This window comes from Hypanus sabinus, chromosome 2 (assembly GCF_030144855.1).
Source record: "Hypanus sabinus isolate sHypSab1 chromosome 2, sHypSab1.hap1, whole genome shotgun sequence".
Taxonomy (NCBI): domain Eukaryota; kingdom Metazoa; phylum Chordata; class Chondrichthyes; order Myliobatiformes; family Dasyatidae; genus Hypanus; species Hypanus sabinus.
Window position 1 is genome coordinate 12,657,083 of NC_082707.1, and position 25,058 is coordinate 12,682,140.

The following is a 25,058-nucleotide window of genomic DNA, read 5'->3' on the forward strand; positions in this document are numbered from 1 at the left end:
TAATGAAATATAGCCGCTATCTAGCCTTCTCAGAAACTACAGCGAAGTGTTGAGGTCAGGTTTGTTCCTCAGAGATCTTAACACCCAGGAACTTGCAACTGCTCACTCCGCCTCTGATCCCTCTATGAGGATTGATATGTGTTCCTTCGTTTTACTATTCCTGAGGTCCACAATCAGCTATTTTGTCTTACTAACGTTGAGTACCAGGTTTTTGCTGCGGCACCACTCCACCAGTTGGCGTATTTCACTCGTAAACGCCTTCTCGTCAACACCTGATTTTCTGCCAAAAATGGCTGTATCATCCATCATACAGTTAGTAATGTCTATCTCGGGAGTAGATTAGTGGGTTAAGCACTTTCTCCTGAGATGCGCAGGTGTTGATCGTCACTGAGGGTGATATAATATCATCAGATTGTGGCCTTGCGTTTTGGAAATTGAGGATCCAACTGCAGACGTAGGTACAGAGGCCCAGGCTCTGCAAACTCTCAATCAGAATTGTGGGAATGATAGTTTTAAATGTTGAGCAATAGTGGATGAACAGCATCCTCACATAGCTGTTTGTGTTGTCCAGGTGGACTAAAGCAGCTTTGAGAGCCATTGAGATTGCGTCTGCCTATTTTGGCACCTAAATGCAGTAGGGCTAGTTCCTTACTGAGGCAGGATTTCAGTCTTGTCATGTCCGAGCACTCACAGTATGACATCAGTGGCGCTGTGAGTGCCACCGGGCGATAGTCATTGAATCAACGCACGTAATACTTCTTAGGTACTGGCATAATTGTTGCTCTTTTTGAAGCAGCTGAGAAGTTACGGCCCTAACAGTGAGTGGTTCAAAATATCCTTCAATACTCTCGGTACTTGGTTGGTTCGGGTTTTCAGAGCCGTATCAAGTACTCCACTGGGACTTTTCACCTTGGGACGGTTCAGTCTCTTTAAAGGCAGCCTAAAATCGGCCTCTGAGCCGACGTTTACAGTGTAATCAGGTGTAGCAGGGATCTTCGTAGCTGTAGTTGTATTTTTTCTATCGAAACGAGCATAGAAGGCATTGACTTCATCTGGTGGTGAAGCATCTCTGCAATTCGTGCTGTTGGGTTTCGCGCCATAAGAAGTAATGTCTTGCAATCCCTCCTACAGTTGCCATGTACCCGATGTCGCCTCCAACCTATTGTTTTATTTCATATCAGATCATTTTTTTTACTCGTGACTGTACTATTGGCAATCTCAAATTACATCTCTTGTTTATTTGTTATTTATTCAACTCATTTCAATCATTAACGTTTACAACAATTTTGAATGTCTGTATTTATTCCACGTTGATGAATAGCACTCCTTGCTTCCTTCTGCTGCCTCTCCGTTCCTCCACTCCCCAGTTGATGCACTACCTCCGTACCGTGAACTTCACAGCTAAGACGGGCGAAACCGTATACTTTGATAAAAATGGAGACCCAGTTCCAAGATACGAATTTGTGAACTTACAAGCGAATTTCAAGGGCAGCGTTGACATTGTGAGCGTCGGATATTACGATGGCTCGGCTACGCCAGGGCGCGAACTAATGATGAACTTTGGAGATATCGTGTGGAGTACGACCGGGAATAAGGTATGGCCCTTCTTTTATCATCTATTCGCGTTGGTGAAATGGGAAACAGTTTCATGCCCTGGCAATGGCTGATATTACTGTGAAAGGAATCGTTTCATGCATTGGAAATTCCAGTCTCCACTGTATGTTGTAATTTCTTAAGACTTAAAGTGAATGGGGGGATGAACGTATGGAAAGTTATTTGTCATTACGATAAATGTTGAGATCGGCTGGGTAGCTAGAGAGTAACAATGAAGGGAAACAGTTACGAGGTAAGACGCTCCTCATTTCTGTCACGTACCCCTTGACCGAATTAAAGAACCAGCAGAAATGGAAAACACTTCGGTGCCTGGTATTACTGTAAACTAATAGTGTTTATTAGTAAACTACGCAATACAGTATTATAGAATGCAAATATATGAAGCAGATTAGCAATGAAATATACAGAAGTGTGGAAATAGTAACTAAACCCTGGCTCTTTCAAACTTAGGGGTAAATGGATACAGTCTTACGATGTCATGAAGAATTCAGTTCAGTTCAGGTCGAGGTGGTTGTTTGAGTAGCGTTGCAGAGAGAGAGGGGTGATGTGTGGTGATGCCGTTGCCGTCGATCTTCCCATTGTCTTCAGAAGTCCTGTCGTGGTCACCGACTATGAGGATATCACGTGCGACCGTTCTTCAGTGGTAGAACTATCATCCAGGCAAGGGAAGACACAAAGATAGTTGCCACCGGTCGCACCTTTTCACACTGTGAGCCACTGATCGATTTTCCCGAATCGATCCTCCAAAATCCCCACCTTCATGTGGGTGCACAAAGCTCGTTCAGTGCCCCGTGGTGTGTCTGTCTGTTTCCCAATAGACCTGATTTTTATCTCCACATGTTGACCACCAGCTGTCCATCAATCGGCTCCGCCCTGCTGTCTCTGCAGGAATCTTAACAAGCAGGCAAAGTGTCTTTCGAGAAAGGTAAATAATCTGCAAAGGAACCAAAACATTAAATCTTGTCACTCTCTCTCTCATTTGTGCTGAACGCCTGCCCCACTCTCTCAATATAACAGCACAGTTCATAGTTCATACCGCAGACTATCCATGGCCAGACTGAATGGTGGGACAGGCTCCAAGCACCGAGTAGCCTACTCTCATATCATGGTGTCCTCTATTTCTCGTGCCACTATAATATTTAATAATCTTGTAAACAATGTTGCAGAACATAATTTTGGATTAGTTTATTCATAGAATCATAGAGTTATGGAACTTTACATCACAGAGCAGCCCCTTCTTCCGATCTCGTCCAAGCCCAAGTAATAATCTGCCGTTTTGTTATGCTGAACTGCGACCTTCGCACTAGATTCCCTTTCCATCTATGTATCTATCGAAACATAAATTAAATTTTAAAACCGAACTCGCATTCAGCACTTCCATCGGATCTTGTTCCACAATATCACCTTTTTCATACTGAAGATCTTTCCCCTCATGCTTTCGTTACATTTTTGAACTTCGTCATATAACCCAAGTCTACCTTTTCTATTCCACCCACCTTTAGAAGTAAAAAAGAAATCCTGCTTTTATCCAAATCCAGAGTATAAAGTAGTTACCAATACAAAACATCCGTATAACTCACGTTCCCAAGTCCAGGCAACATGCATCTATCTTTTCTCTGCACACTTTCAATCTTATTGACCTTTCTCCTGCAGGTAGGTGACATGGCTGCACACAATACTTATAGTTAGTATTCAAAAACTTTAGATACAACTTCAATATAAATTCCAACTCCAGTACTCGATACATTGATTCATTGAGGCCAATGTGCCAAAACAGATTTATGAACCTATCCAGCTGTAACGACATTTGAACGAACTATGGATCAGTATTCCCACATCTGACTGATTTCCCTCTGCACTTTACATTTCACCATAAGTCCTGCCGTGTTTTTCCTCCCAAAGTGCAACCTTTGACACCTCTCTGTATTGAATTCCATCCACCATTTTCAGCCAGTTTTTCCAGTTTGTCGTGTTTCTGTTGCAAGCTTTCTCACTGCCCACTACATTCCTCCCTCCACCCATTTTGGTGTCATACGGAAATTTGATGATTCATTTTACATTATCATCTTGATTGCTGATAAAGGTGACAGCTACAACGGGTATAGTATCACTGTTCGCTGCGCAAATTAGTCAAAGACCTCCAGTTACAGATGGAACCATTCGCTACCACTGTCTACTTCTAGCGCGAAGCCATAACCTAATGTACTTTGCTACCCCGTCTTGAATGCCAGGTGACTGAAACTCTTTGAACTACTTTTCATACGAGACCTTTTGAAGGTCCTTTTTAAATTATCCGGACAATATCTACTTTGTGCTAATCAACCTTCCTGGTAACTTTCACAAGAAATTCTATAAGATTCCTCAGACGACACCTACCAGACACAAGGTCATGTTGATTATTCCTAAACAGTCTCTGTCCAGCCTAAACAATTATATATCAGGTCGCATAGAATAACATACACTTGGTTATCTCCGGCTCCCTACTCTTTAAATTGAAAACTTAATATCAGGGGTGTTATTTAATAATAGAGGAAAGTTAGATATAGGTCCATATGACCATCAGATATTGGAGCAGAAGTGGGACATTCGGCAATCTATTTTGCTCCGCCATTCAATCATGGGCAGATTCAGTCAATTCTTCCAGTCATCCCCACTCCCCTGCTTTCACCCCATACCCTTAGATGCCCTGGCTCATAAGTAACCTATCCATCGTTGCCTTCAATACACCAAATGACTTGACCTCCATAGACGCTCGTGCCAAGAAAAGTCCATATATTTACCACCCTCGTGAAGTCGTGCTCTCTTGTCCTAGAATACGCTAACAATGGAAATAACTTTGCCGTACTAAATCTGTTCAGCGTTTTTAACATTTGGAATGTTTCTGTGAGATCTCCCTTTATTCTCCTGAACTCCAGAGAATACCGCACAAGAGCTGACAGACATTCCTTGTACGGTAACCCCTTCATTCCTGGAATCATTCTCGTGAATTTTCTCTGAACTTCTCCAACGTCAACATACCCTATCTTAAATAAAGAACCAAAACTGCACACAATACTCCGTGTGGTTTCATGAGTGCCTTTTAGAGCCTCAACATCAACATTCATGTTCTTATATTCTGTACCACTAGAAACGAATGCCCAAATTCCATTCCCCTTCTTCACAACCGACTCAACCTGGAGGATAACCTTTACGGTGTCGCGCACAGGTACAGCTAAGTCCCTTTGCACGTCTGCATTTTAAATTCCATACTCTTTTAAATAATACTCTGCTCGTTTATTTGTTCCACAAAAATGCAGCACCTTAGAATTCTCAAAATTGTATTTCATTCGCCACTTTTTGTCCATTCCCATAAACTATGTAAGTCGCTCTGCAGGTTCTCTGTTTCCTCCATGCTACCCAATTCTCCACCCTATTTTCGTATCACTGGCAAATCTACCTACAAATCCATTCATACCGCAGTCCAAATCATTGACCTGGATCGAAAAAAGCAGCGGTCCCAACATCGACCCCTGTGGAACAGCACTGGTAACCGGCAGCGAGTCAGAAAGAAAAACTGTTATTCCCACTCTCTGTTTTTTGCCGACCAGCCAATGTTACACCAATGGTAGTAACTTCCCTGTAATTCCGTGAGCTCATATCGTACTATGCAGCCTGATGTGCAGCACCTTGTCAAAGGTCTTCTGAAAATCCTTGTATACCACGTCTACCGCATCTCCGTTGTCGTCCCTGGTTGTAATTTCCTGAAAGAATTGCAGTAAGTTTGTCAGACAGGATTTTCCTTACAGGAAGCCTTGCTGGCTTTGGCCTATAAAGTCATGTGTTTCCACGCACACCGTAATCTCATCCCTGACCATCGATTCCAACAACTTCCCAACAATAATGTCAGACTAACAGTTCTACAAATTCCTTTCTGCTGCCTCCAACCCTTCTTAAATAGCGGAGTAACATATGCAGTTTCCAGTCGTTCAGTATAGTGCCAGAATCTAACGATTCTGGAAAGATTATCGTTAATGCTTCCGTAATCTCTCCAGCTCCTTCCTTCAGAACCCGAGAGTGTATTACATCAGGCGCAGGAGAGGTATCCATCCTCGGACCATTAAGCTTCCTGAGCACCTTCTGAGTAGTAATTTTCAATGCAGAAACTTCACTATCCTAACACTCTTGAACGTGCGCTATACCGCTGCCGAGTTCCCCTGTGAAGACAGTAACAAAATACGCATGCAGTTCCTCTGTCATCTCTACAAGTCTCATTCCAATATCTCCAGCGCCATTTAGTATTAGTGTTCTGTCTACCCTCGACTCTCTTTGACACTTTGTATAATTCAAAAGAAAAGCTTTTAGTATTTTTCTTGATATTAGTCGCCAGTTTCCTCTCAGAATTCATCTTCTCCTTCCGGATTACCTTCTTAGTTTACTTCTGCGAGTTTTGCACCTCCTGATCATTGCAGAACACCCAATCCAGCATAGCTGATCCCCTAGTAGGCTCAACAACAAGCTGTTCCAAAAAAGCAATCCCTTAGACATTCCTCAAATTTTCTCTCTTGAGGTCCAATACTGACCTGGTTTTCCCAGTCCAATTTCATGTTCAAATCCTGAGCGATTATCATGACATTGCCTTTCTCATACGCTTTGTCTATGGCCTGCTGTAATTTGTAATCCAACCTCCGCACTCCCCCTACTGGTTTTTGTGTGGAGGCCTGTATACCACTGCCATTAGAGTCCTTTTACAGTTGCCATTTCTTAACTTAACACATAGAGTATCTACACCTTCGTATCGTATGTCATCTTTTTCCAAAAATTTAATATTATTTCTTATGCATAGAGCCACTTCACCCACTCTGCTTATTTTTCGATACATAGTATATCTTTGGACCTTCAGCTTCCAATGCCAGCTGTCCTTTAGTCAATTTTCCGAAATGGCCAAAACGTCATATTTGTCAATCTGTAGCTGAATTTCAAGATCTTCCATTTTATTCCTTTTGCTGCGTGCATTCCAGTAATTGTTGTTTTCTGTTTTAACTACATCACGCCTCTATTGCCCTGTAACTCATGCCAATAGATTTGCTTAAATCCTCGTCTCCTGCATGTTCTTTCTGTAATCTCTGTTGCACGCTATCTTAGATTTATTTCTGTGTTAACCTTATTCAGCCCTATCACTCCGGTCCCCATACACCTCCCAAATTACTTTAAACCCTCCCTAACAGCTCTATTAAATGTGCCCGCTAGGATATGTGTCACCTTTGGGTTCAGGTGTAACCCGCCCATTTCGTACAGGTTGTAACTCCCCTAGAACAGGCCCCACATATCCAGGAATCTGAAGCCCTGCTCCCGACAGCAGTCTCTCAGACATGTATTATCACGCTTGATTATGCTATTCTTGCACTCACTAGCACGTTACACTGGCAGAAATCCTGATATTGCTACACTGTAGGTTTGCCTTTCAGTTTCCTACCTACCTCCCTGAATTCGCTCATCAAGACCTCCTCCCTTTACCTACCTATGTCGTTGGTACCAACGTGTAGTAAAACTTCTGGCTGATCACACCGTCCCTTCAGAGTATTCTGCACGCGATCCGGGATAAGCCGTACCTTGGCAACCGGGAGGAAACACACCATTGGGCTATCTCTTTCGGTCTGAAAGTATCTCCTGTCTGTTTCACTCACTATGGAATCCCTTATGACTACTGCATTCCTCATCTTCCTCTTTCCCTTCTGCACCACAGAAACAGGCTCAGCGCCAGAAACACGATCACTGTGTTCGTTCTCTGTCATGACATCCACCATAACTACATCGAAAACGAGATAACGGTTACTGAGGACGATTCCATGATAGGTACATGGATCTTACAAAAATAGATGGCAATAGTTAACCCAAGGTAATTTCTAATGTAAGGACATGTTCGGCACAGCTTTGTTTTCCGAAGAGCCTGTATTGCTCTGTAGCTTTCTTTGTTTCTATGCTTCCAAATCTCCTGATCAAGCATCTCTACTGACGAAGGACCTTTTAAATATTTGTACTCGGGAACCCGCAATGTTTGCAGAAGCCTCCCAGAGGATCCTTTGGAACACAATTTCAGGCCCGAATGATTTGAACGCCTTAATATGCCCCAATACAGCAAACACATACTAATCTGCAATCAGCAAAAGGTCCATGATCGCATTGTACCAAAGGAAAGGCAGATGTGTTCAAGACTTGGATCGGAAATTGGAATTATGACACTATCGCTATTAGTGACGACTGTTGGCAGGAGTGCTGGACTGCCAGATTAGTGATCCATGGTTATTTTAGACGTGACAGAGCTGTGGGGTTTAGAGTGGAGAGGTGATGATATTCGTCAAGGAAATAATCACGGCCGTTCTCAGTCGGAACAAACTGGACAATTTGTTTCGTGAGGCGTTATGGGTGGAACTAAGAAGAAAGTTATGACCACGTTAACGGGGCTACATTAGAGACCAAGCAACAGTCCACGGAATATACAAGAACAAATTTACAGAGGGATCAGACATCGTCGCAAGAAAATTAAGGTTATAATTGTAGGAAATTTTAACTTTCCACATATTGACAGTGACTCACATACTGTGGACTAGACAGAACAGAGTTTGTCAGACGTGTTCAACGAAGCTTCATTAAACGGTACATAGAAGTCCCAACGAGAGAATGTGCTTCATCACTATTAGGGAATGAGGTGGCGAAGGTGAAAGAAATATCTGTTGAGGAACACTTAGTGCCTTGTGATCACAATGCAGTTACTTTCGAATCAAATATAAAATACAATCCATCAGGACCGTGGGTTGAGATTTTAAACAACAGAAACGCCAATTTTAACGGTATTAGAAATGATTTTAACCTGTGGATTCGGACAGGTTGCTTTCTGTCAAAGGTGTACTGCGAAAGTTAGAAACATGCTAAATTGAAATTTTGACAGTTCAATGTTTGTGGTGTACATGTCCAATTAAAAGGTAAGCATAGCTCAGGAGTGAACCTTATTCTCCATGCGTCATCGACGCCCCTGTTAAGAGGAAATGGAACGGATTAGCGTAGCAGGCATCAGCAGCTTGGATCAGATGCGTTGCCTGTAGAGTATCAGAAATATAAGAAAACACTTAAGAACGAAATCAAGAGGGTTAAAGGAATGGATGAGTTTGGCAATCAAACAGATCAAGAAGATTTCTAAGGGATTCTGCAGATATGTTAAGAGTAAAGGGATAGCACAGACAAAATAGTTCTCCAGGAGATCAGAATGGTAATCGATGCGTAGATCCAAAACAGCTGGGAGTGATATTAATTGATTTTTTTGCATCTGTATTTACTCAGGAGACGGACAAGTGGGGCAGATGTAGAAGTGGGGCACGGCGGCATCAGCTGAATAGAATCAATGCAATTTACAGAGGATTAGTTGTTTGTTGTCTTGATGCAACTTAGTTTGGATTCGTCTGCAGCGCCTAACATGGTGTTTCCTCGGAGACTGCGGAAGAAGTTGTGAAAACGTCAGGGGCCTTTGCAAAAAATTTTAAGTCATCCTTAACTGCAGGTGAGGTATCAGAGGATTGGAGGATAGCCTGTGCAGTTGGAATTCTTATGCAATGCTCCTTAATTAAACTGGGAAACTATAGGCCGATTAGCCTGACATAAGTAGTGGTAATATTATTGGAATGTTTTCTAAAGGACAGGATATCTGACTATTTGGATAGACATGGACTGATAAAGGAGAGTCAAGTAAGGATTGGTGTGCGATAGGTCTTCTCTAACTAATCTCACAGTTTCTCGATGAAGTTACGAGAAAAGTTGATGAAGGCAGGACAGTGAATGTTCACTACATGGACTAAGCAAGTCAGTTAACATCTATCAACATTGGAAGTTAGTCAAGAAGAACCAGTAGTTCGGTATTCAAGATGAGGTAGTAAATTGGATTAGACATTAGCTTTCAGAGAGAAGCCAGTGAGTGTCAATAGATGTTTGACTACCTGACTTGAGGCCTGTGTCTACGGAAGGACCTCGGGGGGACACGCATTTTCCGTTGCTGTTGATCATCTACATCAACAAACTGGATTATTACGTGGTTAACTAGATCAGCAAATTTACTGGTTACATCAAGGGTGGAGGACGTGTGGACAGAAAGGAAGACTATCAAGTCTTGCAGCGAGACCTGGACCAACTGAAAAATGAGTCTGAAGAAGGCTATGGAATTTAATGCAGTTACGTTCTCGGCGTTACACTTCTGAAGGACAAACCACGGTAGGTCTTGCACAGCGTAATGTGGGACAATGCATTCAGGAATGCAATTCCATAACTCCTTGAAATTTTTTCACAGGTGGGTAGAGTCGTAAGAAAGCTTTTGGCACATTGTCTTTCATAATTCAAATAATTGTGTACAGGTGATGTATTTTTATATTGAAGTTGTATAAAATATTAGCGAGCTCCAATTTGGAGAATTGTGTACAGTTTTTTTTCCACCTATCTACAAGATAGATGTAAATAAGTTTGGGAGAGTACAGCGAAAATTTCCAAGGATTTTGTCAGTTCACGAGGCCGTGATTGAATAGGAAAGATAGACTATAGAAGACTGAGATGAGTTTTTATGGAGATGTACAGAATTACGAGGGGTTTCGATAGGTTATTTACATGTAGCCTTTCTCCACTGAAGTTGGGTGGGACTCAAGTAGACGTCTTGTGCTCATGATGAAAGGTGAAAGTTTTAAAAACAACAAGGAGAAACGTCTTCATTCAGATGATCATCAGAGTTTGCAAAGTGCTGGCAGTGCAAGTGGTGCATGCGAGCTACACTTCAATGTTTAACAAAAGATTGGATAATGACATGGATAGCAGGTGTATCTGAAGTAATGGGTCCGGTGCGGGTCGATGAGAATAGGCAAAGTCTTTGTAACCCCATGAAGCTTTACATTGCATCTGGGCTCTTTATCCGTTTTCCAAGTAAATACAGCTGGAAGAAATTCATTTAAAATGCCCTCCGTCTTATTTTTTTCTAAACTCCACGCATATATTATATTCCGATGCTTCAGAAGATCGCATTTAGCTCTTGCTTTTGTATTGCTGTTAACGTATCACTAGAAGGATTCACCTATAACTCTTCTGTTAGATCAACTTCATGCGTTCTTTTTTAACTATCCGCAATCTCTTTTTCAACTGTTCTGTTCCGTTCATTATATTCTCGGCAAGCACCACGTTTAATCATGCCATGAACTCTCCTCTGTGTACTTTCTTCCTTTTCTTAAGCAGGAAACTATATTCGGTTTCCCTGCAATAACTCTTACATTAAAACGTAACCAACTCAGAGATTAGTCAATCGTGCTCAGCTTTTGCTTCCAGACTTTTCATTAGACATAACAACAGTGTTCCCGAAACCATTCCATTCTCTCCACCATGTTGGAGGAACTCAGCAGGCGGAGCATTGTCTAGAGGAAAGAGTAAACAGTCGACTTTTCGGGCCGAGACCCTTCATTAGGACTGCAAAGAAAGAGGAGGTCAAAGTAAGAACGTGGGGGATTAAAGGGAGAGGTACATGGTTGAGGGTGACTGGTGAAACCGGGAGATAAGGAGGGGATTAAGTAAACAGCTGTGAAGGTGATTGGTCCGAGAAGCAATGTTGTGGAATGGGGAATATGGTAGGAAAGATTATAAGAACATGGATGAAAGGGATGGAGTAGGGGCGCCAGAGGGAAGTGATGCGCAAGACAGGAGATAAGATGACAAAGGGAAATATGAGTGGGAAAAACAATGTAAATATCATCAGGTTAGATTCTATTATGACGGAATATCAGGTGTTTTGTTTCCAACCTGAATGTCTCCTCCTAGCGGTAGTTGAGGATGTCATGACGGACATTTGTAAATTAGAATGAGCAGCAGAATTGAAATGGATGGCTACCGACCCATCCTGCTTTTTATCTGACGAGTAGAGCGTAAATAAAAGCGGTCTCTCAGTCTACGTTAAGTCTTACCGATATTCAGGAGGCTACACCATGAGCCCCAGAAACAGTATGTTACAAAAATCAGGCCTTGCAAAAATGAGCAGTGAGGCATAGAAAATCTGCATTGACTAAGAAGAAACTTTGATTGTTTCAACTAAAAAGCATGTGGCTTCACGAACTGTTTACCTGTGTGTACACTAATAGAATTCTCTGTCAATCCATGAAGAGTAAACGAAGAGAAAATATATTACCCGGGAAAGGAGTCTACGTTGGCCAGGCGTTCCACCTGGTCCCGATTTCCATATGTCCGTGTGGTCCTCCCTATTCGCGTGGTTGGTCCTGGTTGTTGGGGAGTTGTCGCCTATGAGTATTTGGAGCTGCTGAGGCTTATCGTGTACCTCATCAATTGAACAAGTGGACATCCACCCCATTGGCTCAAGGTCACCTGACCTATCTGGTTCCTTTTCTTACTGGTCATTGTAGAGGTCTACAACTGCTATTGCATCTTGCTTCTGTCCATCATAGTCTTGTGGATTTGTGCTTGTGCACTCTGAATTCATGCAAACCACTTAAATGAGGCAATCCAGAAAAAGTCTAAGGTGGTTTCAGATTTATTGGAATGTCTGCCGTAACAAGTAGCTCAGGTCTGAGAATGGTCTCATGTTTATTGCTCAGGTTAGATAATCTCACTGTTATTAATCAGTTCAGAGTCCATAGCCTATACATCAGAAATAACAACCTGTTTGTAAATGAACGTAGGTTTAACATATCATTACCAGAATATTTCTGTGTCCAACTTCAGTTGATCAGATTAGGTTATTGAAGAGCAAAAATCAGTTCAGAGTCTACAAAATATGTGTGGGGGCGGGGGAGAGAGAGAGGGGAAACAAAGACAGTTGTTTTTTTTATGGTCCGGACCGGAAACCGCATTCAGTTTCTTGATCCGGTCCACGGACACCGGACTCCGGGTCTTCTAGCCGTCCCCCCTTTCACCATGAAGACCTAATAGGATCATCTTGGCTTAAGGCGGCGCTCCTGATGCCTATCGGCTGGCAGGTGTATTTAAGGGGCTCTGGGACTGAGTCTAGTTGGGAGGATCGTCCTGTTTTTGTCCTGTTCGCCAGTTTGTCTTGTACGCGTCGGTCCTGCGGTTCTGTCCGCCTCGCCTTGTTCGCGCTGTCGCGCAGTTCGCCTGTCTACCTATTTCGACCTGATCGTCCTGTTTGCGCTGGTGCCCTGTGCTCACTGTTCCAACCCGTGCGTCACGTTTGTCCTGCTTGCGCTGTTCGCCCGGTTTCGTTCTGTTCGTCCCGGCTTGGAGTACCCAATGTTAATCAACTAGTTCTGTAAGTCCGTTCTCGTCGTCACCCTGGACCGAGCTCCCTTCTGACTCCTTGCCTCCGCCGTGTAAGCCCAACTGTTGCTGGCGGGGGACTCTGAACCTTTCCTACCCCATTCTTCCGACGGGTTGTGCGCCACACCTACTCAGGTGCCCAGCGAGCTGCGCTGGCCCCTGTGTTCCTGCCTGGTAGGCCGGGCCCTGCCCAGGAGTTATGCGGTTCACCCAGGGGGCTATCCTCCCAGTATTCCTTGCCCGTAGACCCATCCTCTAGCCTAGCCAAGCTCCTGCGTCGCTATGAACTCCAAGCTCCTGCGTCGTCATGAACACCAAGCTCCTGCGTCGCCATGAACTGCAAGCTCCTGCCTCGCCATGAACTCCAGGATCCTGCCTCGCCTGAACTATCTCTGAACCTCAGGATCATCTTTGAATCCCACGTGCTTCACGTGCGCCACGGTCTCCCGATCTTGTTCTAACCTTTAGTTGTTCCTGTCCTTGCCCTAGTACTTCAATGTCTGCGTCCTGCATTTGGGTCCAGTCTCTTGTTCCCTTGTGACAGGTTTGTCTGTATCCCCTGTCCTTGATTAGACCATAGTTTCCTCTGATCAACAAGTGCATAGTACAAACACCGTAAATTTATCGCTACACCTGGATGAACTGTTTTCTGCCCTAAATAGTAGTGAGAGAGGAAATGTACGGACAGATATGATTCTTCAATCCGCTTTAATGGGAACAACCAGGTAGAAGATCTGTGGGAATGGATGAGGTGTCAAGGGAAGGTTTCAAGGGAAATGCATAAGGAGTGACCTTTGTGAAATGCGGAGAATGGAGGGGCGGGGGAAGGGAAAGGTGCTTGGTGGTGGGATCACGCCTGAAATCGCGGAAGTTATGGAGGATTATGTGCTGAACACGGTGTCCAGTTGGATGGTAAGAGAGGGCAAGTGGAAGCCTATTCCTGATGTGACGGCTGGAAGATGGGGTGAGGGCAAATGAGTGCGAACTGGAAGAGATGCGGATGAGGACAGCGTTGATGGTGAGGAAGGAAAACCAATATCTTTGGAGAATGAGGGCATCTCAATAACTCTGGAATGAAAAGACTCATCCTGAGAGCAGATGCAGCGGAGATGAATGAACTAAAATGAGGGGATGACGTTTTTGTCACTATCCTCAACAATCAACTCTCCAAACTTTATTTCTTTCATCTTTTAATTTTCCAACTCGTTTCTCTACCAGAAGTCCATCTTACTGTTTCACCGACGAACTGCACCTTATATTTCCTCCTCCCCTCTCCCCACCTGCTTAAACTGTCATCCAGGCGTGTTGAAGCTACTCAGCACTAAACGTCGACTGCTTACTTCTTTATATAAATGCTGCTTGTCCCGCTGCGTTGCTCCAGCATTTTTTGTGACATGCTTTGGAATTCCAGCTTTTTCAGATTGTCGTGTGCTTGTGATACCACTCTTTCCTCTGGTGCTCTGATTCAGTTCACAGAACAACTCAGGATTGAAGCACCCCCGTGCAGCAATAGAAAATTACTCCATTTCAGATGCAAACTCTCCCTTTTGTGAAAGTCCCACATTCTCAATAAGAGGGCGAAGTCCTCCAAATAACTGAAGTCGGCGCACCTGCACCATCTCCTTAGCCACGCGTTCAACTGCATGATCTTCCTTTTTCTCGCCTCACTTGCACGTGCCAATCTTGAGATCATGACCTCGAAGCCCTGTCGTTAATTTATCACCTAATTACCAGTACATACTTTGCTGGACCTTGACAATTTTCGTGCCCATATCATTGGTACCGTCGTGGACCACGGCCTCTGGCTGCTCACTGTACCACTTAAGAATATTTGGACTCGTTTTGAGACGTATTTGACGCCGGCACGTGGAAGGAAACTTACCTTATGGAAATCTCGTTCTCTTCTACAGAACATCCGGACTTTTCCGGCATCCCCTATCACTGCATCACTCCGGTTCTTCCAACCCCCATCTCCTTCTCTTCTGAGCCAAGGAGCCAACTGAAGTGGCTGGCTGTCCACTTCCCCCATCCAGTCAGTTATCCAATTACCTGGATCCTGCACATTGGGTGTGAGTACTTGGCAGTGCCTAAGGCTGCGATTGATGCGGATTTCAGGCATAAACAGTGCATAGAAGTGGAAACTAGTTTATAGTCTCTGTTACCAATATGCTCTCCGTCCCATGGGAGTTAATTCAGCTGTGCCCATTTACCGCTACTTTTTTCCATATCGTGCGACGACCTCCTGATATCGAACTCCAGAATTCATCCCCTATGCCTTGACTCAAAACACCCTGTTCTCCAGGTTTGCTTGTCATTAATTTTAGCAACCTTCCTCTGTGGCATCGGTTTACATATAATATTGTCCAGATAATCATTTCAATGTTCACTGGGCAAATAACTTTCTTTTACTTTAGGTATTCATTTTCAAAAGCTTTGTCAACTACTTAATCTGTTAAATGGTGCATTTGAACATCCATTGGTTATCTATTTTCTGTTGCTTCAGATCCCACGGGCAATTTGCTCAGAGCCCTGTCTTCCTGGAACACGAAAAGTCAGCCGGAAAGGGCAGCCAGTATGTTGTTTTGACTGTGCTGAGTGCGCCGATGGTGAGATCAGTAATGTCACCGGTAAGTGAAAAGAAGAAGAGCAACGTTTCCCAATTCCCGTATTTTATGCTCACATTTATTTTCGTATCAAATGAATACTTTGTTTTCCAGATTCCATTGATTGTATCAAGTGCCCCTCGAAGTACTGGTCCAATCGGGCAAAAACAAAATGTGTTCTCAAGAAGGTTGAGTTTCTTTCCTTTAGAGAACTTCTGGGATTTGTACTAGTCACACTTGTTCTAATGGGTGTGGGATTTACATTGGCCATCGCTGCTATTTTCTACCAGTATCGGGAAACCCCAGTAGTCAAAGCGAACAACTCTGAACTCAGTTTTTTGCTCCTTTTTGCTCTCCTCCTTTGCTTTATTGTATCGCTTGCCTTCATTGGAGAACCTTCCGGTTGGTCATGCATGCTGCGCCGCACAGCTTTCGGAGTTGTGTCCGTGCTTTGCATTTCCTGCATTTTGGGCAAAACCATACTTGTCGTGGTTGCATTTACAGCAACATTTCCCAATAGCAGTGTGATGAAGTGGGTCGGACCAACGCAGCAACGTCTAGGTGTCTTAGGTCTTACCTTTTTGCAAGGTTTAGTGTGCGTTGTCTGGGTAAGTGTGTCACCTCCCTACCCACTGGAAAACATGAGTCATTATAGAGACATCATTATTCTGGAATGTAACGTGGGCTCATTGACCGCATTTTACTTAGTGTCAGCCTATATTGCGTTGTTGTCCATCGTGTGCTTATTGCTTGCATTCCTTGCCCGGAATCTACCGGACAATTTTAACGATACCAAGTACATCACCTTTAGCATGCTGATCTTTTGCGCTGTTTGGATAACTTTTATTCCAGCTTACGTGAGCTCTCCAGGAAAGTACACCGCTGCCGTAGAGGTGTTCGCTATCTGGGCATCGAGCTTCGGTCTGCTCCTGTGCATTTTTGCACCGAAATGTTACATTATCTTACTGAAACCGGAAAAGAATACAAAGAAAAATATGATGGATAAAGTGACTTCATTGTAAATGCCAGCTTCCCTTTATAACATTTTCACATACATATGTATTGTCCTCATTGATTAACCTAGATTTAAATCTTTTGATACTATCTCAGGTCAATTACCTATAATTGAATGGCGGAGCAGACCGACGGGCTGAATATTCCTACTTATGTTCCTATATCTTATGGTCTTTCAATCGTGCTTAATAATACAAATATGTTACAATATTTTTCTTTGGACTGTACGTACGTTTATGAGCCAATGCGAGAAAAAGGAAATGTGATGTTCGATTTACTATATATTTCTGGTTTCTGCATTATTAAAGTTTGCTTGTCGAAACACTTCCTCTGTCAATACCGATCATAAATGCACTCAAACGCAAGCGCTGTCAAAATGTCATTCCGATTGGAACTTCGATAGTGCAAAGAATGCACTTTCTTTCTTCAATATTATTGTTAAACAATTAAGACCAGTCTTTGGATAATAGATTACTTGTGGCGAAGGTAGATACATATCCTTAATTTTATACGATTAGTTGCTAGCTTACTAATTTCCGAAATAAATGAACACGGTACCTACTGCTGTATTTTTCCCCGTGTCTTTATTTTCGACATGTTAGATCATCAGATCATAAAACATAATGAGCATTCGTGAGCGCTCCGCCGTTTCATCACTGCTGATCTTTCTCCCTGTGCGTTCGCAATGAATGGCTACTTGAGTTACTGCCGTTTTCTTATCAGTTTGAACGAAGCAAGACATTCTTATCTAACCTCTCTCATCGACAAGGCCTTTTACACCCAGAAAACTGCCGCTCACCTGATGATTTTCTGTAAAATCCTGAGACTGTTGTGTATGAAAAGCACAGCAGATCATCAATTTCTGAAATCCGCAAAGCCTTTCCAGCATCAGAAATCATTCACAGTCAAAGTTAGTCATTTCACATGTCTTCCCAGTTCTGATATTTGTTGTGATCAGAAAATTAAGCGATTGACCATATCTACATGTTTTCATTTTCTCTTGAGTTGCGGCCATATGATTGCTAGTTAATGCAATATGTCTGCATTAACTAGCACGTGCGTAGGAGCTTGCAATAAATTCGGCACTTATGTACATTTATGATCTTTCAATAACACTGCTATCAGAAGATACACACAAAATGCAGACTGAGCGCAACAGGACAGGCAGCATCTATAGGAAGAAGTACAGTCGACGTTTCGAGCCGAGACTCTTTGTCAAGACTATCTGAAAGAAAATAGAGATTTATAAGTGGGAGGGGACGGGGAAGTCAGAAATTAAAGGAGAAAACATTAGGGGGAGGGATAAAGCTAAGAGCTGCAAAGGTGATTGGCAAAAGGAATACACAGCAGGAGCAGGGAAAGGGTCATGGGACGGGAGTCCTAGGGAGAAAGAAAGAGGGAGGTGAGCAGCGGAGGGAAATGCAGAACGAGTGATTGTGAGAGGGGCAGAGAAAGAGAAAAAGAGTGGGGGGATACTAAATAAATAAGGGATGGGGTAATAAGGGGAGGAGTTGTTTTTATGGAAGTTAGAGAAATCAGTATTCATCCCAATCAGGTTGGAGGTCACCCTGAAGGAATAACAGGTGTTTTTTCTCCAACCTGAGTTTGGCTTGATATTGACAGAAGAGGAGGGCCTGGATAGACATTTCAGAACGGGAATGTGTCGTGGAATTAAAATGTGTGATCTTCTTTTCTCTGGCGGACAGAGCGTAGATGTTCATCAAACGGTCCTCCAGTCTGCTATGGATCTCATCAATATATATAGAAGACCGCACCGGAAGCACCTGACGCAGTATATCACACCAGTCTACTGACAGTTGAAGTCTCGCCTCACCTAGAAGGACTCCCTGGGAACCTGAATAGTACTGAGGGCGAAAGTATAAATGCAGGTGTAGCTCTTGTTCAGCTTACAAGTATAAGTGCCAGCAGGGAGATGGCGGGAAAGGATGGCGGCGGGGGATCGGTGGGAAGGGATGGCGGCTGTGGATCGAATGGACAAGGGATTTGCTTAGGGAGTGATCCCTGCCGAAAGCAGAAAGAGGGAGGGAGGGAAAGGTGTGCTTGATAGTGGGATCCCGTTGGAAGTGTCGGAAGTTGTGGAGAATTTTATGTCCGACCCGGAGGCTGGTGGGGTGGTAGGTGAGAACAAGGGGAACCCTATCCCGAGTAGGGTGCCGGGAGGATGGGGTGAGAGCAAAAGTGCGTGTAACGGGAGAGACGCGTTTGGGAGCAGAGTTGATGGTGGGGGAAGGGAGCCCCTTTCTTTAAAAAAAGGAAGACATCTCCTTCGTCCTGGAATGAAAAGCCTCATCCCGGGAGCATGTGCGGCGGAGGCGAAGAAGTTGCCAGAAGGGCGTGGCATTTTTGCAAGAGACAGGGAGGGAGAGGAATAGTCCAGGTAGATGTGAGAGTCTGTAGGCTTATAGTAGATATCAGTAGATAAGCCGTCTCCGGAGATGGAGACTATACGATCAAGAAACGAGGGAGGGAGATGTCTCAAATGGACGAGGTAAATTTGAGGGCAGGGTTACTTTCACTACTTTCAGATCCCTGTACAGTACTTGCAATGCTGCCTCTGGAAATTATTCAAAAAATTAAGAGCTTCCAATGTGCTGGTGATCTATATACCGGAGCTCTGAACGAGCAACGTTTGCAGCCAGGCGATACATTGGTTACTATCGTCCAAAATCATATTCTTTTTTGTTCCAGTGGAGAACAAATGTGACCCCAATATTTAACAAACAACAGAAACAAAACGCAGGTACCTAACAATCAACATAGTTTATGCTATAAAGACGTTGAGAAAATAATGATATATTTGCGTTGACTCAAATTAACTTTTTTAAAATATATCATCAGTGGCTGAACTTAAGATCTTTCTATCATGTGGTTGGGAGGACAGAGAGAACTTCGCAATTAACCAGATAAACATATAACAATTACAGCATGGAAAAGGCCATCTCAGCCCTTCTAGTCCGAGCCGAAAGATTACTCTCACCTAGTCACACCTACCTGCACTCGGCACATAACCCTCCATTCCTTTCCTGTCCATATACCTATCCAACTTATTTTAATGACAAAATCGAACCTACCTCTACCACTTCTACTTGAAGCTCGTTCCACACAGCTACCACTTTCTGAGTAAAGAAGACCCCCTCGTTTTACCACTAAAATTTTCCCCTTACTCTCAACTCATGTCCTCTTGTTTGAATCTCCCCTACTCTCAATGGACAAAGCCTATACACGTGAAATCTACCTATGCCCCTCATAATTTTAAGTCACTCTATCAAGTCTCCCTTAACCGTCTACACTCCAAAGTATAAATGCCTAACTTGTTCAACCTCTAATAAAGAACTAACTTGTGCAGTTGTTTGGTATTCTGGCATTTTACACTCCAGTTAGTAATGAATACTTCGTGATATAAATAAATAACATTGTTAATATTCGCAGAATGGTTAACAGTTACTGACTTAAACTTATATAAATGGTTGCAAGAATGACTGATTTGTCATGTGACAGTTGCTTGTAACATAATGGGGAACTACTAGATCTTGCGTTTTTTAGGACGATTTGTTCCTCTGATTTAGCCAAAGCCATGTACGGAAAGTATGAGCGGTAAGCAGGGGCATGTAGAGAGAATTATATATTTACATTTGAAGCTGTCACCAGTTAATTAGAAATAATTAAATAATTTTCTTTTGCTCGAGAGTCGTTTAGTTGGATGAATTCAGTATCTTTGTTGATTGAATTATAGAAAAATAGAAATATAGAAATGCTACAGCATAATAGAATACAAGGTGGTGCCGAACATGTCCCTACCCCAGAAATTACTAGGCTTACCAACAGCCCTCTAATTTTCTAAGCTCAATATACCACTCCAGAAGTCTCCTAAAAGACCGTGTCGTATCCTCCACCATCACCGTTACCGTCAGCCCATTCCACAAACTAACCACTCTCTGAGTAAAAAAAAAATCCTTGGTCCTGACATCTTCTCTGTACCTACTCCCCAGCACCTTTACCCTGTGTCCTCTTGTGTCAACCATTTCAACCCTGGGAAAAAGACTCTGACTATCCACACGTTCCAGGCCTCTCAATATCTGAAACACCTCTATCAGGTCATCTCTCGTCCTCCATCGCTGCAAGGAGAAAAGGCCGAGTTAACTCAACCAATCCTCATAGGACATGCTCCTCAGTCCAGGCAACATCTTTGTAAATTTCCTCTACATCCTTCCAGCGGCTTGCACATCCTTCATGTAGTGAAACGTCTAGAACTGAGCACAGTACTCCAAGTGGGGTCTGACCAGGGTCCTATACAGCTGTAACATTTCCTGTGGGGTCCTAAATTCAATTCACGAATAATGAAGGCCAATACACCGGAAGTCTTCGTAACCACAGTGTCAACCTGCACAGCTATTTTGAGTGGCTCTGGAATCGGACCCCGAAATCCCTCTAATCTTCCTCACTGCCAAAAGTCTTATCAATAATACTATATTCTGCCATCATGTTTGACCTACCAAAATGAATGAATTCATACTTATCTGTGTTGAACTCCATCTGCTACACTTCTCAGCCCAGTTTTGCATCCTATCAATGTCCCGCTGTAACCTCTGACAGACCTTCACACTATCCACAGCAGCTCCAACCTTAGTGTCATCAGCAAACTTACTAACCCATCTCTCCAGTTCCTCATCGAGGTCGTTTATAAAAATCACGAAGAGTTAAGGTACCAGAACAGATCTCTGAGCCACTCCACTGGTGACCGACCTCCATGCAGAATATGACCCGCCTACGTCCATTGTTTCCCTGCTGTGAGCAAGCCTGTTCTCGATCCCCAAATCAATGTCCCCTTGGGTCACATAGCTCCTTACTTTCTCAAAAATTCTTCCATGGGGTACATTATCAAATGTTTTTCTGAAATCCAGATACGCCATATCTACTGCTCTTCCTTCATCAGTATGTTTAGTCAGATCCTACAAAAATCAGTCAGTCTGGTAAGACACTACCTGCCCGTTGCAAAGCCGTGCGGATTATTCCTAATCATATTATACCTCTTCAAATGTTCATAAATTCCTCCTCTTGGGATCTTCTCCATCAACTTACCAGCCACCGAGGCAAGACACACTGGTTTACAGTTTCCTGGTCTATCTCTACTCCAATTCTTGAATAAAGGCACAACATTCGCAACACTCCAATCCTCTGAAAACTCTCCACTCCCTATTGGTGATGCAAAGAACATACCCAAAGCCTAATCTCCTACCTCGCCTCGCACAATAGCCTGGGGTACATCTCATCCGGGGCAGGAGACTTATGCGACTTGATGCTTTCCAAAACCTCCAGCACATCCTATTTCTTAATATATTCATGCTCAAACTTTTCAATCTGCTGCAAGTCGTTACTATTATCAGTAAGAACCTTTTCCATAGTGAATACTGAAGTAAAGTATTCATTAAATACCTATGCTATTTCCTCCTTTTCCCTACACAATTTCACACTGTCACATTTGATAGTTCCTATTCTTTTATGTCTTATCCTCCTGCTCTTCATTTACTTGTAGAATGCCCTGGGCTTTTCTGTAATCCTGCCCGCAAAGGCCTTCTCTTGGCCACCTCTGGTTCTCTTAGTTTCAATCTTAAACTCCATCCTGTTTACCTTATAATCGCCTAAATCTCTAACATTACCTATCTCTCTGAGAATTTTGTTGAGGAATTTTGTCAGGAGATGTCAGCATCACTTTCAGTAACATACTTTGATTCTGCCTTGTCCCATCAACTTTAAGCTGAAACTTAGAAATCCATATATATACATAAGTAACAAAATGTTTCTCCATTACTGAAATCTAAATCGCATCGAACACTTCCACTGGAAGTTTATTCCACATTGTCATAATCACATTGTCCTGTGATTGAAGAAGTTACTCCAATGTTCCCCGTAAGTGGTTGGTACTATGCATATGGGCTTTTGCTCAAGTCTCACCGAACCACAGTGGACAAAGTCTGCTTGCATATACCCTAACTAGGATACGCATAACATTGTATATCTATTAGCTGTCCCTACACTTTCCAGTGCATCAGCAAGCAAATTATTCCCTCTTTCACCTTTTACTATATCTGAGGTCCTGAAGTCTTAGCAATATCGGTTTAAACGTTCTCTGTCCTCTGAATGACAACGTTCCGATAGTACGTTGACCAGAGCTGTATATGATACACCAAATTGGTTTTTGAGAACATATTCCATCCGTATGCTTCAACCCGAAACGTCGTCACTACCTCCTCCCATAGATGCTGTCTGGCCTGCTGAGTTCTGCCAGCATTTTATGTTTTTATTTATTTCCAGCATCTGCAGATTCATTCGTGTTCCCTGTTCTCTACAATTTGTTTTGTGAAGTCCAGTGTCCCATAAGCTGTATCACTAATCCTGCTACCTCTTCCGAAACATAGAAGCAATTATGAATCTGTATTCCCAGACTGTATTTTACTGCACTCCTCAGCACCCCTTGGTGAGCTGTATAAGATTACCCTATTTTCATGTCGCAAACTGCAACCATTCGCTCCCACTCTCTAATATCTCCCACGAACAAAATGTCCAATTGAATTGAATCCCTCAGTTTTACTGCAAAGCGACTGAATCTTTTTTTTTTTCACCATCCTCTCCTTTGGACCTTGTCAATATCCTAGCTAAAGCCCAGCTAAATCAGATAATTTATCCCCGACTCACCTCAGGTCACCGACCTTTATTTTCTGAGATTATTCTTACGGGACTTCTTAAACAACGGAAAATTAGATATCCTACAATTACACTGCGGTATACCCCCCTCAAAGGACATTTCAAATATTTCTGCTCTATAACCCCAATAATTTCACCTCTCGTATCTCACCATGTCTGTGGGAAGATACAGTCAGACTCTGTGGATTTTTCCTCACAAACGTGCGTTAAGACATATGCATCTCCTTCTCTGTTATTTCTAAACTGATTAATTTTTCGCTCCGCTTTAGATTCTGCAATGTAGATTCTCTGTAATCTTCCGAGTAAATCCAGATTGCAAAGTAAACAAGGATCTCTGCAACTTTTAGCCTTGCCCTTCAACCTGCTTTTCACTGCTGAAATCAAAATTGGCGTTTCCATAATTTAGAATCTCAATGTGAAAGCAAGATATATCCTTCTCCATAATTATCTTGAAACTAATTGAATAATAATCATTAGATCCAAAGAGTTGCCTTAAATACATATATAAAATCTGCCCTGTTTAATATCTTAGCATTGCACACTGTCTAGTTGGAGCATCTACATACCGAATAAGGAAACTTTCTTCGACACATTTGACAAACGCAGTCCAGCCGTTTTTAGAGTATAGATGTCCCAGTCATTTTTTGATAAGATAAATCGCCTACTCTCACAACTATATTTTCTTGCAACTATTTGCATTTTCTCTGCATTTTGCTCCTCTCAATCTTGGTAGCAATTAGTGAGCTATAATATAATTCCATTTCCATGCTCATCCCTTTCAAATTCCTGATGTGCAGTCACATTGCTTCAGTACTGTGGCCATCCAGTCTGAGAACTGCCGTGACATTTTCATTGACTAGTAATGCCAGCTCTCCGGCCCTATCATATTAAAATTAAACAAACCTTGAAACACTCCCGCAGGTATAACTGGCATACATGTCTCTCATGTAAATCAAACTAACTAATGGCTACAGAATCGTAATTTTACATTATGTTCTATACTATGAAGCTCAGCCACCTTACCTTCAATGTTCCTTGCACATAAATAATCCCAACTCTGAACATTATTACAATAATGCTCATCCTTTTGATTTTTCTCTTTGCATATAGGGTTAATAATATCTTTCCCCACAGACATCTGACTATTTCCCATGATATTCTGATATATATTCCCATGCAACCAGATTTTAAAAGCCGTAGCAGCAGGACAAAACCTTCCAGCTAAGACATTGGTCCCTTTCCAGTTCAATGGAAAGCGACCCTTTTGTGCAAATGCCATCTTGCCTAGAAGAGAAGACAACATTAAAAAATCTGAAGGACTCGCTCACATAAGCACTGTTTCCTTAGCCGCGTGTTTATTATTTTTCCTGCTTCTGTGCTCATGGTGACATAGAATGGGTATCAGTCTAAGAACAGTGTCCTAATACTATCATTCTTCAATTTATCACCTATCTTCCTAAACTGTTTTTTTTTTTTTGCAGCCCACGCCATCCTCCCTACCTATGCAACAACTTCTGGCTGTTCACCTGCCCATTAAAAAATGCTATGGACTTTTAGGATATGTCCCTGAACTTGGCCTGGGATACAACGTACCACAACGGAGTCTCGTTTTCGTACATAACACCTCATATATTTTTCCTAATCAATGATTCCCTGCCACGACTATTCACCTCTTCTGCAGTCATCTAATGTTATATCTTCCCTGCGTCTTTGATGTAACGACTACCCTGTAACCACTACCAATCAATCCGCTCAGCCTCCGAAATGATTTGAAGTTCCGCCAGTTCCTTTACGCGGTCTGTAAGAAGCTGCAGATGGATGTAG

General features: G+C 42.8%; 1 protein-coding gene across 1 annotated transcript in view; it reads left to right on the top strand.

The window, feature by feature from the left end:
• The window catches only part of LOC132403038 (extracellular calcium-sensing receptor-like), a 31,918-nt gene extending 15,399 nt beyond the window's left edge, over positions 1–16,519 (top strand). The window contains exons 5-7 of the mRNA XM_059986263.1: positions 1,368–1,595; positions 15,398–15,521; positions 15,612–16,519. Coding sequence (XP_059842246.1) covers positions 1,368–1,595; positions 15,398–15,521; positions 15,612–16,519 — 1,260 coding nt within the window. The remainder of the gene's footprint in view (positions 1–1,367; positions 1,596–15,397; positions 15,522–15,611) is intronic.
• The last annotated feature ends 8,539 nt before the right edge of the window (positions 16,520–25,058 follow it).